The sequence below is a fragment of the Zalophus californianus genome, chromosome 10, assembly GCF_009762305.2.
Source record: "Zalophus californianus isolate mZalCal1 chromosome 10, mZalCal1.pri.v2, whole genome shotgun sequence".
Classification (NCBI taxonomy): domain Eukaryota; kingdom Metazoa; phylum Chordata; class Mammalia; order Carnivora; family Otariidae; genus Zalophus; species Zalophus californianus.
The window spans coordinates 69315209-69331149 of NC_045604.1; the positions used below are offsets into that span (position 1 = coordinate 69315209).

The 15941-nt window shown below is 52.5% G+C and overlaps 2 protein-coding genes across 4 annotated transcripts in view; one reads left to right on the plus strand and one right to left on the minus strand.

Annotated features, from left to right (window-relative positions):
* LOC118356048 overlaps positions 1-15127 on the minus strand; it is a 57553-nt gene extending 42426 nt beyond the window's left edge. For all 3 annotated transcript variants that reach the window (XM_035722545.1, XM_035722543.1, XM_035722542.1), the window contains exon 1: positions 14873-15127. In XM_035722545.1, coding sequence (XP_035578438.1) covers positions 14873-14977 — 105 coding nt within the window. In that variant the 5' untranslated portion in view covers positions 14978-15127. The remainder of the gene's footprint in view (positions 1-14872) is intronic.
* LOC113933303 (CMT1A duplicated region transcript 15 protein-like protein) lies at positions 8243-10379 on the plus strand. Its single transcript, XM_027613264.2, has 3 exons — positions 8243-8624; positions 9081-9276; positions 9536-10379. The coding sequence occupies exons 1-3, from the start codon at positions 8490-8492 to the stop codon at positions 9787-9789; spliced, it is 585 nt and encodes a 194-aa protein (XP_027469065.2). The 5' UTR covers positions 8243-8489; the 3' UTR covers positions 9790-10379.
* Positions 15128-15941: the final 814 nt, after the last annotated feature.

Consider the following 15941-nt stretch of genomic DNA (forward strand, 5'->3'; position numbering starts at 1 on the left):
CTCCTCTGAGGAAGCAGGGGGCACAATAGGCAAGAATCAATAATGCTGCGTGTGGGCTGCTTCCCACCAACCACCCTGCTGAGCCGAGGGCTCGAGAACCAAACAGGAAGCGACTGTCTTATCACATCTGCAGCAGGAGGGCTGGCCAGGGAGTAGAACCCAGTCCCTGTCCCTGTAGCAAGCAGGCCTGCCCATCATGAGCGACGGTCCACCACCACGGCATCACAACCTCCCAGCTGTCTGATCCGACTACCCTGCCAGGCTCAGACCTGCTCACACAGTGAGTCATAAGACCCAGCAACTTCTTTCCACTCCAGCTCAGTGCTTCTCACAGAGAAGCAAATTCCACCCTCACAAATGTACTCATCATTAGCTCTGGAATTCCCTGGGTTGTGTCTACACTGGCCTACACAGGTGTCCCATCCAGACCACTCCACAAATGCCCTAGGGTTTTAAGCCACTTTCAAGCTGCCCTTAGAAAGGCAGGAACTGACCCAATTAGGCACCAGCCAAGTGACTCAATGTGCTGGAAACTCGGACAACATCCTCGCTGAACACCAACGCTTCCAAGTCCAAGCTTCAAACCTTCGCTCGCTGGGCATTGAGCACCATGTCAGCATCAACACTGCTCTTTCAACTCACTTGTCTCCCATTCCTTAAAATCAGAAACCAAGCTCCAGTCACCATTCTATTTTCCCTTCAGAGAAATAAGGCAAATGATAGAATAAAACACTACGTGTGCACAGCACACTTCTTATCAAAATATAATTCCTTGGTCTTTCTCATACGGGCAGTCCTATGTTACCCATACTAATGAGAGATACCACAAGTTCAATCATTATATATGTATGTGACCTTGTGTTTTTCCTTTTGATATTTGTATCTGGAAGTCAATGTCTATATTGCTTTCTTAAAATATTAATAATAATGACGTGGTCACATAAGGGTCTGGATCTCCATAGCCACACAACATGGCTCTGGTCCAGATAAGGATGAAGCAAAGCCCACACCCTCAGGGATCCCGACACGCCTCACGGGTGATGAGTTCCTTTGCTACATGGAGTTGTCTGAGTACAAAGGATACAGGCATCCTCCAGCATTCATTCTGTTTTCTTCATAAATTCCCCAGCTCAAGTTGCAAGTGACTCACCGGGTCAAGCTTCCAGAGCCCAGGATGGGCCACCAGATAAGCAGCCCCCTCAGGGAAGGCTAACAGGGGGCTCGATTTCCTTTGGGAGCACGGTGCCCCACTCCCCGAGCTCCTAAAGAACCTACACTCCTCCATGTGTCCCTCTCACAAAGGGCACCACACCCTGTTACAGCCCTGAGGCTGTATTTTACTTTAAAACATAATTTCTAATATTGGAATGTGGTTCACGGAAAACATGAACACCCACAAAGGATTCTTATAATATTTCAAAAGATTGTTTCCCATTGTTTAATTAAAACAGAAAATAAAAACACACAGATAACCCCGTCCACTAGCAGCTATGATTCACTGCAGTGACTTAAAGAAGAGCAGGAAATACAAGAGTAACAGATGTTCTGATGACCCATTATTTCCATAACCAAAATTTTTAAACTTCACACACACACAAAGAAAGAAGCACAAACAAACATCTCAGCCTGGCAACTCCGAGACGTCTCAATTGGAGTGACAGGGACAGGCGATGAGGTGGTGTGTGTTGGGTGAGGCTGGTGGCACAGAAGAAGGTGCTCAGCCAGCTCTTCACCTGTGCCTCACGTGTCCTCAGCCAGGAACCTGCTCAAAGTCCTCACCTGTCACAACTCTCACATGGGAGACCCACAGCCACCCCTGGAGCCCACCCTGCCCACACCCTCCTGCACAATGCACTCAGCTCTCCTCTGAGACCCCTGTCAGCTTTCCCCAGACCTGGAACTCCCCCATGTGCTGCAGAGCTCCAGGATTCCCCCTCTTCTTCCAAAATGACACTGGCCCAAGGCTTTCATGAGAAAGGTAGAAGGCTACATAATGAATGGTTCACACCCACTTTCCCCTTCTGTCGTATTTCTCTCCACTTACCTTCCCACCTGGGCAAACTGTAAGTAACAGATCAATGGAACATGAACATGCTCTGAGATCTGATTCTTTCATTGCAGTCTTCTGAGGACTCCTTGTACAATAAAATGCCATATCCTATGACGGGGGGCGGGGGTAAAACTATTATTTACAGAATAATACAGCCCAAATCACCTCATTTTTAGAAGTTTCTGTTCTTTTTTTTTCCTGTAAAAGAGCCTTTTCATAGATATTACCTTCCAGCAATTTCATAAGGAGTCAGTGGAAGCTCTGTGGGATAAGTCAACCCAGCGCTCCTGACACTAAGTCCCTCAAAGCCGCCAGCATACCTCTATCCAGAATTCCCAAAGACTCTCCTTCTGACTCTACCACCAAAGAAACTACAGAGAAAATATGGCATGTCAAAATATCTAGATGATACATTTAGTAAAACTAGAAAGTCAAGCTCAACTTTTAAACAGGAAAAGGCTGCTTTGAATAATTGTGAATTTTCCCTCGACCCTAATTATAACTCTTTTGATGAAAAGGCCAATCAATTATGAAACATCACCTTTGACAAATGACAAGACATCATCCAAATCTGTATCTGATGACAAAAAGCCAACTAACTCTAGATGCTGGCCACTCAACCATATCCTAGGCCCAAATGAATAAACTCTGTTAGAAAAAGGAACAAATGATATGTTAAAAACACACAAAGAGTAAATCTCACCTTCCTTTTCCAATAAAAGTGATTTCTAGGAAACAGATGTTCAGAATACATTCGTAAGCAATAAATGAACAGAGAAAATGGGATCCCCTGCAATGTTCTAGCTGCAGGGAAATTAAGTAACTCTTGCACCAAATCCAGAAAGCTGAGAGCTACTTAAATTTTACTTTGTGGCTCAACTAGAGAAAAGAGGAAAGCCCAGCAGGTTTGGGGTTAATGAGAAGTTTTACCTCCAATCCTGACATGAGGAAGACATCCTGCCAAATGTACCTGCTGCTTTCTCTGAATGCTAACATCCTGTGACAAGCTGCATCACTGACTCACATGCTGACGTTCAAAACTTCGGGCCTCGTGGAGCCAGAGCAGAGAAGTGCAGTCAGGTGGGGATGGGAAGGCACCTCCGACCTATGGCCTGCACACCTGCCTCGGTTTCTGGGAGAAGGGGAAACACATACTTGTTTAAGTAGTAATTATCTTCCTTCTAAAGTAGACCAATGATTTTGTCTTTTTTGGAAAAGCGAAATTACTCTTCCAAATGAACACCTCAACTCATCTGTTCCTCATGCAACTTGAGTGGGGTCTGGTTTACTCCAGCCTCCAGGCCCCCACCTGGAGGACCCTCCCGCAGGATCCTGACAGCCCATTACCACCATCCCTGGGGGACAGGGCGCACAATGCTGAAGGTGGGGGACACTATGGGGCTTGTTACCACCACACCTGTGCATTGGGGAACAGGTACGCCCTGCTGAACTTGAGGTGCTGCTTAAGGTCCATTACCTGCACTGTCTGTGCCAGGGGACCGGGGGCACCCCACTGAAGTTGGAGACTGTGTGTGGTATGTACGTGCCCTCTTCCCGAGGAACCCGGAAACCCTGAAATGTCTGCAATTCATCCCACAAAAGCTCGAGTGTCCGGGTGCCCTGGAGTTCACGGGTCTGGTGGGTACAGCCAGTTGACTGACATTGGGCAGAAGAGATTTTAAGGGAAAAAGAAAACTCATCTGAGTTCCCACGATGTACTTGCTTCATGCGCCCCTACCCGCCTCCCACCCGGGGCACACCCTACCCCCGAAACCCCCAGCCGGGCCCACAGCGTGGACTCACCCAGCCGGGAACTCCACAAGTCAGTTCTCGGAGTGCCCCTTCCCCTGCCCCATCTCTGCATCCCAGAGCAGCTCCGGGTCCGCCCACAGAGAGGTAGCTCCACCCCCATGCGGGGGGGAGGGTGGTGCCCGGAGCCCATTGGATGCCGCGCCTGCCTGTATCGGGCAACCCGCCCCCACACCTGCACCTCCCTGTGACTGCAGATGGTCCTGGAGGAGCCTCCTTGCCACAACACCTGGTTCAGCAGTGCAGGCATGGGTGGGATCATGGGCAGGGCCCTCCCCAGACATCCGGCTGCAGACCACCCCCAGAGCCCTGCCCCTTCCCTTCCTGCACCAACCCAGCCTGCAGAGCTGTTCCTGGCTCCCCGCAAGGTCAGCAGCTCTTGGACCCTCCAAGGCTTGGGCTTTAGGAAATGCAATGGTTTCCGCACATTTCCAAGGCAATTTTAAGACCCAAAAAGTAATGGTCTAAGCAGGAAGAGCTTCACCTTCTGGTCTCACCCACGGAGCAGATAGTGTTTCTTGGAGCTTTTAGGATGAGCCCATTTGTGCTGGAATATATACATATGATTAGTTCTGCAGGGAAGCTCCAGGATGAACAACCACCCTTCTGTGCTGTTGGAGTTGTGAACCAGGAACATTTATTTTTCACTTAAAAAGAAAACATATTTGCAAACGATGTATGAGATAGAGGGCTAGTATCCAAAATCTATAAAGAACTTCTTAAACTCAACACCCAAAGAACAAATGATCCAATCAAGAAATGGGCAGAAGACATGAACAGACATTTTTCCAAAGAAGACATCCAAATGGCCAACAGACACATGAAAAAGTGCTCAACATTGCTCGGCATTGGGGAAATCCAAATCAAAACCTCAATGAGATACCACCTCACACCAGTCAGAATGGCTAAAATTAACAAGTCAGGAAACGACAGATGCTGGCGGGGATGTGGAGAAAGGGGAACCCTCCTACACTGTTGGTGGGAATGCAAGCTGGTGCAGCCACTCTGGAAAACAGTATGGAGGTTCCTCAAAAAGTTGAAAATAGAGCTACCCTACAATCCAGCAATCGCACTACTGGGTATTTACCCCAAAGATACAAATGTAGTGATCCGAAGGGGTACGTGCACCCCGATGTTTATAGCAGCAATGTCCACAATAGCCAAACTGTGGAAAGAGCCAAGATGTCCATCAACAGATGAATGGATAAAAAAGATGTGGTATATATACACAATGGAATATTATGCAGCCATCAAAAGAAATCAGATCTTGCCATTTGCAACAACGTGGATGGAACTGGAGGGTGTTATGCTGAGCGAAATAAGGCAGTCAGAGAAAGACATGTATCCTATGACCTCACTGATATAAGGAATTCTTAATCTCAGGAAACAAACAGGGCTGCTGGAGTGGGGGGGGGCATGGGAGGGATGGGGTGGCTGGGTGATAGACATTGGGGAGGGTATGTGCTACGGTGAGCGCTGTGAATTGTGCAAGACTGTTGAATCACAGATCTGTACCTCTGAAACAAATAATATATGTTAAAAAAAGAAGAAGATAGCAGGAGGGGAAGAATGAACGGGGGGAAATCGGAGGGGGAGACGAACTATGAGAGATGATGGACTCTGAAAAACAAACTGAGGGTTCTAGAGGGGAGGGGGGTGGGGGGATGGGTTAGCCTGGTGATGGGTATTAAAGAGGGCACGTTCTGCGTGGAGCACTGGGTGTTATGCACAAACAATGAATCATGGAACACTACATCAAAAACTAATGATGTATGGTGATTAACGTAACAATAAAAAATAAACATATTGTTATTGTCGACACTAAATGAACAAACCCTTTTAAACATTTTAGAGAGAAAGGAAGAGAGTTTTATTCAAACCCAAGTCAGGACAGCGGCCTGGGAGACAATCTTCACAAAGAAGGGAGTGCTCCAGGAAAGGAACATTTGGGGCAGGTTTATATATTTGTTCTGTGTTGTTTTACATACAGAGTTACACATCATCATGAGGAAGAACATTCCAGAAAGTTACAGACTTTTTCTTACGTTTTCAGTATGTGCAAGTCGGTATGACTTTAATCTTATGGGAGCCAGAGAGGTTGTTTTGTTTTTCTTAACTTTATGTTTGCAATGGCATTGTTGGGTTATCTTTTTCTTCTCAAAGCAGATCTACGATATGTGCTTGGGGCAGAGAGAGGGTCCATGCTCTGAGGTTTTGCCCAGTCATTTTGAGCTTGCTAAAATGTTAAAGGATAGTTTCCCTGGGAGCCCAGGATCCGGGCGCATGGATGATAAAAGATAAATATTTTCCATTATCATTAGAATTACTACTAAAGGGAGGAATTGAGACAAAAGCACCTTTAACAATAGTAACAAGAAATCAAAAATGATGCCTATGGAAGGTTACCTGTTCCATGGTCAACACAGGTAACAGAGGTGGTCACAGATGCTGGGCTGCTCCCCTTCTCCTGCCCAAATCTCTGAAGCACACAGATAATTTAAAGTCAGAATTTTAGAACTGCCAGACATCTTGGAGACATCTTAGAGAGGGCTGCCAGACATCTTAGAGAGGGCTGGCCCTCTCGGTGGGGAGGCCTGTGTGCCTGGTGCACCTGTCCCCCACCTACCCCTGAAAGAGCGGCCACATTCAAGTGTTTCCATGTCCAACTCTGAGGGACAGTTGGGAACCTGGGTCAAGAGAGTCAGGGACTGGCCCAAGACAAATGAGGGGTGCAAAGTCCAAGGAGCAGGGCTGCTCTCCAGTTCTAGGCCAGCCCCAACCTTCCCATGAGGTTTGCTTTGGGGGTGAGAGCCCCTCAGATCCTCGGGGATAACTACCCACCCACCCCGTCCCATGTGGGGACATGACCTTGGGCATCCCCAGGCACGTAGAGGCATGCACACCTGCACACCCACCCCCACACACACACCATTCTGCCCAGCTGGGGGTCAGAAGGGGAGGACACGCTGGGAGCAAGGTGGATGACAAGGGGGAAAGAAGAAAGAGGTTGCAGAAAGCTGGGCGATGGGGCAGGGGCATCAGGACTCCTGGCAAGAACCCAGATCCATAGCATGGGAAGGGGGAACATACCAGGCTGATGGTCAGGGGTCCCCAAAGGGTCCAGGGGGTTGCCAGGGCACTGGGAGAGGACAGAGTCTGGGTTCCAGTGTCCATCACTACCCTGGGCACTTGGAAGTAGGAAGAGATACCCACCCCCAAGTCCAGAAGGGCTACAGCACAAAAGGCCTCAGCTTACTCTTCTGTCACTTGGGCTGTAGAGATGCGGTGTCCCTAGGGTCCCACAGGCTTGTAGAAGAGCCTGTTGGCCTTGGATCTCCATCCCCGACCCACTGTGCTCCCAGTCCTGGGAAAATGCTTTGTACTCCCTCGAGGTCCTTCTGAGCAGAGGACAGCCTGGGGGCTTGGGGGGCTGAGGACCTGGGTACGCAGAACGTGGCAGAGCACTGGACCACCGGTCTGGAGACCAAGGTCAGGGCCCTCCTTGTTGCAGCCTCAGGGTCCCCGTTTGGAAGAGGTTCTAGAGTCACTGCTCTGGTCAGGGTGAGGAGGCCTTAGGAAGGAACGGAGCACCAGGACCGGAGAGGGAAACAGGGACAAGGGAGGCTTCTGAGGCTTCTCACGTGGCCCCCGGAGCCTGCAGATCCTGCTCCGCTGAGAGACACAGAGACAGAGACAGAGAAGGAGACAGAGAATGAACACAGGAGAGAGGGAACCAGGAGAAGTCACAGACTTTCCTCCATCAGCTTGGAAATGACATCCCAGCATTTTGCCCCATTCTATTCCTGAGAGCGCAGTCAACACAGGCCATCCACCCTGGAGGGGAGGGGATTCCACAGGGATGTGTGACCAGGATTCGGGGATGCCGGGAGCCACTGTGGGGACTGCCCAGCACACGGGCACAGACGAGGCCCTGGGACCTGAGCCTAACCCTAATGGGAGCCCCTGGAAGTCTGTGCTGTGCGAGGACAAGGTCGGAATCAGTCCATTACAACCTTCCCATGGGGGCTGGGACACGGGCAAGAGGCGGGTGGCTTTGCCTGGACCCCAGAGCAGACCCAGGCCCCGCTGAGCTGTGTTCCATGCCCCGCCCAGCCCCTGGCTCATCCTTGCATTGCCAAGTGTGCACCAACCTCCTGTGATAGCAGGTATGGAACATGTGTAAAGGTCCTACCCCTGATGGCGTCCCTAGAGTAGAAGCCAGAATACCCCGATGTGCAGATGGGGAGCCTGGGGAGGCCCTGAGAGGCACAGGGCCTGTCCTAGGTCACAGCCCTGGGCACGCGCAGGAGCCCAGTCTGAACCCAGCTCTGTGTCCTCACAGCGGGGACACCGGCTGCACCCAGGCCTCCCGGGGGCTGTGGGTGGGCTGTGTGGGTGTCACTGTATGGATGGGGCATGGGGAGAGGGTGAGCATTGAGCAGCTGGGGGAGGGGGGCCCTCGGGGGGGCTCTTGTGTGAGGAGGAAGTTGGGCAAGGGGACCCCAGGCAGTGGTGACCTCACTTCCCTGACAACAGAGCCCAATAGAATTTGGAACCCCGGTAACCAGGCACCCACATTCCACAGACAGCCCCCTGCCCAGCTCATTTTGTTGGAGATCCTCAAACCAAGATGTTCACATGCTGCCTGCCGAAGTCCAGAGGTTGCAGGCTGAAGAAAGCGCGCCCTGCAGACGCTGTCCCCCGCTGGGGATTTTGTGTCAGGGCTCCCCACCGCCTCTGGCCATTTGGCCGGAAGGACAGAAAGGTGACACCAGGAGGCCCAGAGCCAGCCACCCAGCCCCACTCGCTCTGATCTGACCTATGTAGCCCCAGGTGCCCTCCCCGTGTGAGTGTGTGTGCGTATGTGTGAGAGAGTGTGAGTGTGTGTGTGTGTGTGTGTGTGTGTGTGTGTGTGTGTAAAGAGGGCTCATGTAGGGTGGGGCCGCCCTGAGGAGGAGGTCAGATGCCTGGTGGGCAGGTCATGTTCACATCCCAGGCCAAGGCTGGCTGGGTGGGATGGGGTGTGTGGGCGCTACTCCTTCTGCCCAAGATTTATCCCGATAGCCCTGCAGGGATGGGTCACTACATCCCGGGTGCAGGGCTGTGCACGCACAGGTTGTGTCTGATCTGGGAGCAGCAGGGGGACTGGGCAGGAGGACAGTGAGGATGGCCGGGCAGGGCTGTGATGCCTCCAGCCGGCTACGCGTCCCCATCTTTGCAGAAGGCCACGGATGACCTCCAGAGGCGGCTGGCGGACATACCCTCCACCCTGACAGAGGGGTTGACCCCACAGGCATCCCCAGGAACAGATGCTGGGGATTGCCGGGCAAGACCTCCAAGACCACCCAGACCACTGTCCCAGGTGGTTGTTCACCGGACAGTCCAGGAGCCGGAGTCCATGGAGGCCAAGCCCGAGGGTGAGAAGGCTGGGGCTGGGTGTTTGTGGTGTGTGGGGATGGGTCGGTGCTGGCCCCACAGGGAGGAGCCCCAGAGGCTGGTGTGGGGCCAGGAGCAACGACTGGGCACAGAGCACCCAGCGGGTGGACCAGAGTCAGGGAGACGTCCCCATGAGGGTTCCTTCCTGGCTGCAGCTTCTCTGGGAGGCCCTGGGCTGGGTTCTGTCTTGTAAAGGCCCACGGAGAGCAGGCACGGGGGCGAGCTTTTCTCCTCTCACAGCTGCTCCACCACCTGAGGAGCTAGAGCCGGCTCCAACTCCATCAGCAGCTCTGGAGGGAAGAGGGGGTGACTGCAGCGACTTCAGGAGGAGACCAGGAACCAGCAGGGGACCCAGCACCTGCCCATGGAGAGCCTGGCGTGGACCAGGAAGAACAGGCTCCTGCCCCAGGCCCTGGCCCTGTTATAGTTCCTGCCCCTGCCAGGGCCACTGCCCCTTCCCCTGCCTCTGCCTGTGCTTCTGTTCCTGCCCCTGACCCAGATCCTGTCCCTCTCCCTGCTCCTGCCCTTTCTCCTGTCCCTTCCCCTGCCCCTGCCTGTGCTTCTGTTACTGCCCCTGACCTAGATCCTCACCCTGCTCCTGCCCTGGATCCTGCACCTGCCACTACTGATGATCCTGTCCCTTCCCCTTGCCCCTGCCCCTGGCCCTGCTCTTACACCTGTCCCTGCTCCTGTCCCTGCCCATATTCTAACCCCTGCCCCTACTCCTGCTCCTGCAGGGCTCCCACAGCCACATCCAGAGCCCACAGCCCTGCAGGGAGAGCTCCTTGTACAATTACCCTTAGTTCCATCACCGGACCCCGACGCCCCGCCAGATTGTTTCGTCCCCTCCCCCTATGTTCTTTCTCTCTGGTTCGTATTAACTGTTATTTTATCTTTTCATGTCCTATATACTGTTTATTATTTGTTTTAAATAAAATTACTTGTTTTCAATTGAACACGTCATGAGCATTAAGTACACTCCCAACGCTGTGCCACCACACCCCAGAACATTGCTGCAGAATATCTCCTTCCCCAAAGGAGTCCCCGAACCAGAAGCCCTCCCTGCCCATTTCTCTCCCAGCCCAGACCCTGGCGACCCCCAAGCTGCTTTCTCTCTCTGTTCCTTTACCTGTTCTGGATGTTTCTGTAAGTGGAATCACGCAAGAGGTGCCTTTGTGTCTGCCCACCTATTTTCAAAGGGGACTCGTTTTCTTCTGTGTTTATTTGACATAGAATTTCCCTTATTCGATATTGAAATCCCCGATGGATTACACATCAGATGTAATCACAGAGGTCCCTTTAGGAATTATGGGCACAATCTCATGGCCGAGACCCCTGTTCCTGCTGGGACACCACAGCCTGACCCCAGACAGGAAACGGCTGGCTCCTCCTGTGACCCACACAGAAACCAGGGAAATGCAGAAAGCTGGAAGACACACCACAAAGGGCAAAAGCATTGCTCACAACCCAAGACCAGAGAAAGGTTTCCAAACCACGCTCCAAATCACTGGGTTCCACAGGGACAGAGACCAAACACATGCAAGTCCAAAGGGAGGATAGGCATGCAGGGAATATGTGTGAGATGTGGAGCTCCTGGGGAAGGACTCCGGCAAAGGAAACCCTATGGAGGCAGCGCTGGTCACCCTCAGACCGGCAGGTGTCTGATCTCGGGACCAGCAGCTCTAGGAAGAACATGAGGAAGCGGAGGTCCAATGCAGGTCCCCTGGAGAGAAGTGTGCTGGGAACCCGTCTGGGAGAACAGTGAGCAGCACGCATCCCAGTCCGCAGGTGCATCCATCACTTAGCATGCTCAGCCTAAACCCTCAGTGTGATGGCTCTACTGGGGAATGGGGGGGACCATGCCTGGAGGACCTGTGGCTCCACTGTCAGAGGTCACCAACTTGATCCATGCACAGGTGGGGAAACCCAGCCACACCCTGAAGCGTTTCTGGGAACAGTAGCCATCTCAGTGGCAGCTGACCTGGGAGGTCAACCTTCCAGCTGCCTGAGGTGGGATCGAGCCACAGACCAGCACACTAGCCAGAAATGGAAGGAGAACCAGTTCTTCATTTCAATAGTTTCTAAGTTACTGGTTTGTTCCTCTGGTTAGTATACTTTGCATTCTGGGATATCTCTGCCTCTCTAAGGTCTTAAAAAAGTTCTCTTCATGTTCTCTGCTGGAGAGGTTCTTGAAAAATCTCTGGTTTATAGGTAAAAATCATCTGGAATTGACTTTGGTTGGCACAGCCATGCCGGGAAAAGTATGGAGCTTCCCCAAAATACTAAAAATAGAACTCCTGTATGATCCCACTACCGGGTAGACACTTGCAGGAAATGAAGTCAGTTTCTCGAAGTAAGATCTACACTCTCCCACCCAATCTCCCCGAGGAGGGGCGGCCACCCTTAGCAACAGGGCACCCGCGTGGGAAGTCATAAGCAACCCTCCCCTTGAGGTAGGTGCCTCCCTGCACAGGGGCTGCCCCAAGGCTGGGAGGACTCCACAGCCGAGCATTCCATGTCCTGGATACTAGGAGGACCCAGCAACTGCAGTTCTCACAGGTCCTCTGGGGACAGTCCAGCATCTACAGGTCCCACAGGTCCTCCGGGGACAGCACCTTGAGGGGCTTGTGGTCCAGCAGGCACCTGTTCAGGTGCCACACAACCTCGATCCCACTGGCCAGATCGACCCCCATGTCCTGGTGACAGGCCAAGGTCAGTCGGTGAACCTCCACCACTGACCCCTCAAAAAAGGTCCCCATGTAGTAAAAGTCACCCTTGTCCCCGGGGGTGTGCACCTGGGACTGTGGCCAATGCTCATAGCTGAAGTCCTTGCGGGCCGCCCGGTAGAAACCGGGGTGCAGGGTGCCGAAGAGAGGGGGACAGGATCTCCATGCTCACATGGTCGTGGAACTTCATGTCCACCTCCCTGCACACCAGGTAGTCCACCTCACAGAGGAAGTGTAGAGCTATTCTTAGAAAATAGATTGTAAACCCTCAGGAGTGATTGTGGAAGCAGCTGAAACGTCAGCAGCGTTCCTGTTCTCAGGCTATTGAACGCAATGTCCCGGTAAGAGCAGGATCCCATGATCCCCAGGGGCAGGGCATAGGTCAGGAACTAGGAAAGAACGTCACCCTCAGTCCCCCCTTCCTGCACCTGGCATTTGCTAGCACAAACATCCCCCTCTTCCCTTATCCCATGACGGCCTCCCTGCGTGCCTGCGACTAGGAGAGGGTGCAGGCCTGCTTTACAGCTTCAGGATATTTGCCATCCCTTTGTCCTCCTTTCCCACGCTTTGGGGCATCTGTCCTTGCTTTTCTGATAAAAAATGAAATAAACGCGATGTGCAGAACCCAGCTGCTGCAGCTCTACTTGCAGAGGCAGCCTTGCATGGCCGCTCAGATTGGTGTCAGAATTTACTATACTGAAAGTGAAAAGACAGCCCCCAGAAGGAAGGAAATATTTGTACACTATGTATCTAGTAAGAGTCTATTGTCCAGAATATGTAAAGAGCTTTTACAACTCCTCAACAAAAAGACAACCCAATTTTTAAAATGGACAGATGACTTGGATAGACCCTTCTCCAGAGAAGTCATGGGAGTTGGTGTTTCATGCATAGAGTCCCCCTCCAGGAGAAGGAAAAAGTTCTGGAGAATGACGTACAACCGTGGGAACTCAGGCCAGAGAACTGTGTACCTGACATATTTTAAGTGGTCAATGTTATTTATGTTTAGTCACAGTGAAAAAGTGAATGAGGGACTGATGCATGTCACAACGTGGATGGACACTGAAAGCAGCCCCAGTGACAGAAGTCAGACAGAAAATACCACTCAAATTAGAGCCATCTGTGCTCCTTAAATCCATCTGGGTTGTGCCAATAAGGGAAAGTCTCGGAGCAGTTCCAGAAAAAGAAAAATGGATCTGAATGGAAAAGGACATTTCAGACCATGGGGCAGGTGGTGACAGTGGAAGTGGGCCTGTGGTCTGGGTTAAAATGTGGAAACCGGGATGATTTCCTCATTCAGGGTTATGTGGTGGTTCCGTGGGAGAGTTTCCCTGTTTGGGGTAAAACACACTGAAGTATTCATGTGAAGTGGTAAATGTGGTAAGGAAATGACAACTGGGGGGTCTGAGTGTGGAGATAAAGCATATTTGTGCTGTGGTGACAGGTTTACTGCACTTTGAAATCTCCACAGAGTCAATTACTCTTCCAAACAACCATGTCAGCACCAGATCACAGAAGCAGAGACAACATCAAACTTCGTGATGGAGGCCAAGCCCTCCCAGATCCAGTTCACCCACCGTGGAGAGGCCACTTGCCCTTGAAGGAGGCCACATATTAGCAAGAGACTCGTGGGAGGATTAAATCCACGGCCCCTGTGTCTTGGGTGCAGTAGAAGCAGTGGGATTTGGATTTCCAATTTTCCACAACCCTCCCCCAAAACCTGGGTAGAACTGTGAAAATGCATGAAGGGAAGCCTCAGTAAAGTGGACTGGGGATGCCAGAAGGGGAGGCTGGCGGGGGGAGCCTGCCACTCAGGGTCAGTTACAGGAACAATCGTCAGTGACAGACCCAGCCTTAGAAGCCTCCACAGGAGAGACTCATCAGCCACAGGCCCCAAAGGGGAAGACGTAGGGTTCACCTCCTCCCAGAAATCCACCCTCCCTGCAGCTCAGCTCCCTCCATCACCCCGAACCCCTGCTTCTCTCCGGAGGACTTTCCTTCAAAACAACCCTCCCAACTTCCCCCACCTTCTCCAAGAAATAATGTTTCTCTCCTTTCTTTCTTGCCTGTGATGTGGCCGTAGCTTGCTTGTCCCGGATTGCAAGCCTCTGCTATTCCCAAATAAACCCATTATGCTGGTAAAATAACTGAGAGTTTTAGTTTAAGAGTAACAGAACTAATAAATTTGATAAATTTGGGAGGAATAAAACCAATATACAAAAATCAGTTGCATTTCTATGTGCTCATAACAGACTATCAGAAAGAGAAATGCGGACAACGATGTCATTTACACCTGCATCAAAAAGAACACTATACCTGGGAAGAAATTTCACCAAGGAGGTGAAAGACCTGTTCTCTGACACCCGCGCGACACTGAAGACAGGCATCGAGGGAGACACACGGAGACGGGCAGACACCGCGCTCATGGAAGAGCGGACACCGTGAAAGCACCTACTGTCCCCAAAGCCGTCCGCAGAGTCAGTGCGCTCACTACCAACCTTCCCGCGCGGTCTTCGCAGACCCCGACCCGACAGCCTTGAAGCGGGTGTGGACGCGGGACGGACCCGGCGGGGCGGAGGCGGCGGGGGCCCGCTCGCTGACCGCAGACCGCCGGAGGGGGGCCCCAGGAAGCGAAGCCGGGTGCGCGTGAACACAGACGCCGGGGGCCGCCGGAGCGGATCCGAGTCCAGAAAGGGGAGCCCCGACAGCCCCGCGCACAGCACCCCCGGGACCCCACGTCACCGCACACAAAGCCACGGAAACCCCACGGTCTACACAGCGCGCCCTTTCTCCTCCCCGGGGTCCTGTGAGCACGGCCCCCCCAGCAGTCCCCGCTCAGGCGGCTTCTCCTCACCTTCTCCTCCCACGGCGGGGCCTGAGGAGGCCGGGCTCCTGTCCGTGCGGACGCGGCCCCATGTCCTCCAGAGATGATCCTGTCAGCGTGGATGTGGTCCCACATCCTCCACAGCGGGTCCTGAGGAAGCTGGGCTCCTGTCCTTGTGGACACCGCCCCGGGTCCTCTAGAAGCCTCCGCAGCGGGTCCTGAGGAGGCCGGGCTCCTGTCCGTGTGGACGCGGCCCCACGGCCCTCAGGAGCTTCCACATCAGGTTCCCAGGAAGTCCGGCTCGTGTCACGGCGGCTGCGCAGGCCGGGCTCCGGGCGGGAGCTGGGGTCGGGCGCCCTCTGCAGGCGGGGGAGGCAGTGCAGGACAAGGTGAGCTCCCCGCTCAATGGAAGCACCTGCGCTCTCCCCAGGTCCAGCTGAAGCCATTAAATTCTGAAAATTCAAGCTGAATGGAGCCCAATATCCCCCCAACTTCTCCAAAAATAGCTAAGGAACAATTAATTGGAAACAATATGGAATGACAACCGTCCCTGACCCAAACAGTGCCACTGAACATGACCCTGGCCCTGACTGAACAAGATTCTGACCTAAACTTGATCTCAAGCCTGGCCCTGACCCCACCCCAAGACCCTAACCCTAGCCCCCCAACCCGAACAAGGTTCACAATAATCACAAGGTAGAAACCATGCAAATGTCCATCAATGGTGAATGCATAAACAAAGTATGGTTAAGGGTTTGGGTCTGGGTTCAGGTTCAGGTTTGGGTCAGAGTTCTAGATCAGGGTTTGGGTTTAGGGTCAGGGTGAGGGTGAGGGTTTTGGGTGAGGGTGAGGGTAATGGTTAGAGTTAGAGTTTAGGGCTTTAGGTTTATGATTTAGGGTTTAAGACCGGGCTTAGGAGATAAAGCTCAAGGTCAAATTTGGGGTTTGGGTTCTTGCTGGGGTTTGGGTTCAGGGCTCATACTCAGAGTTCTGGTTCAGGGATTGAGTTCGTGGTTCAGGGCTTGCATTCAGGGCTTGGGTTCAGAGTTTGGGTGTGCATTTCAGGACTGAGATTCAGGGTTCCAGTTTGGGGTTTAGG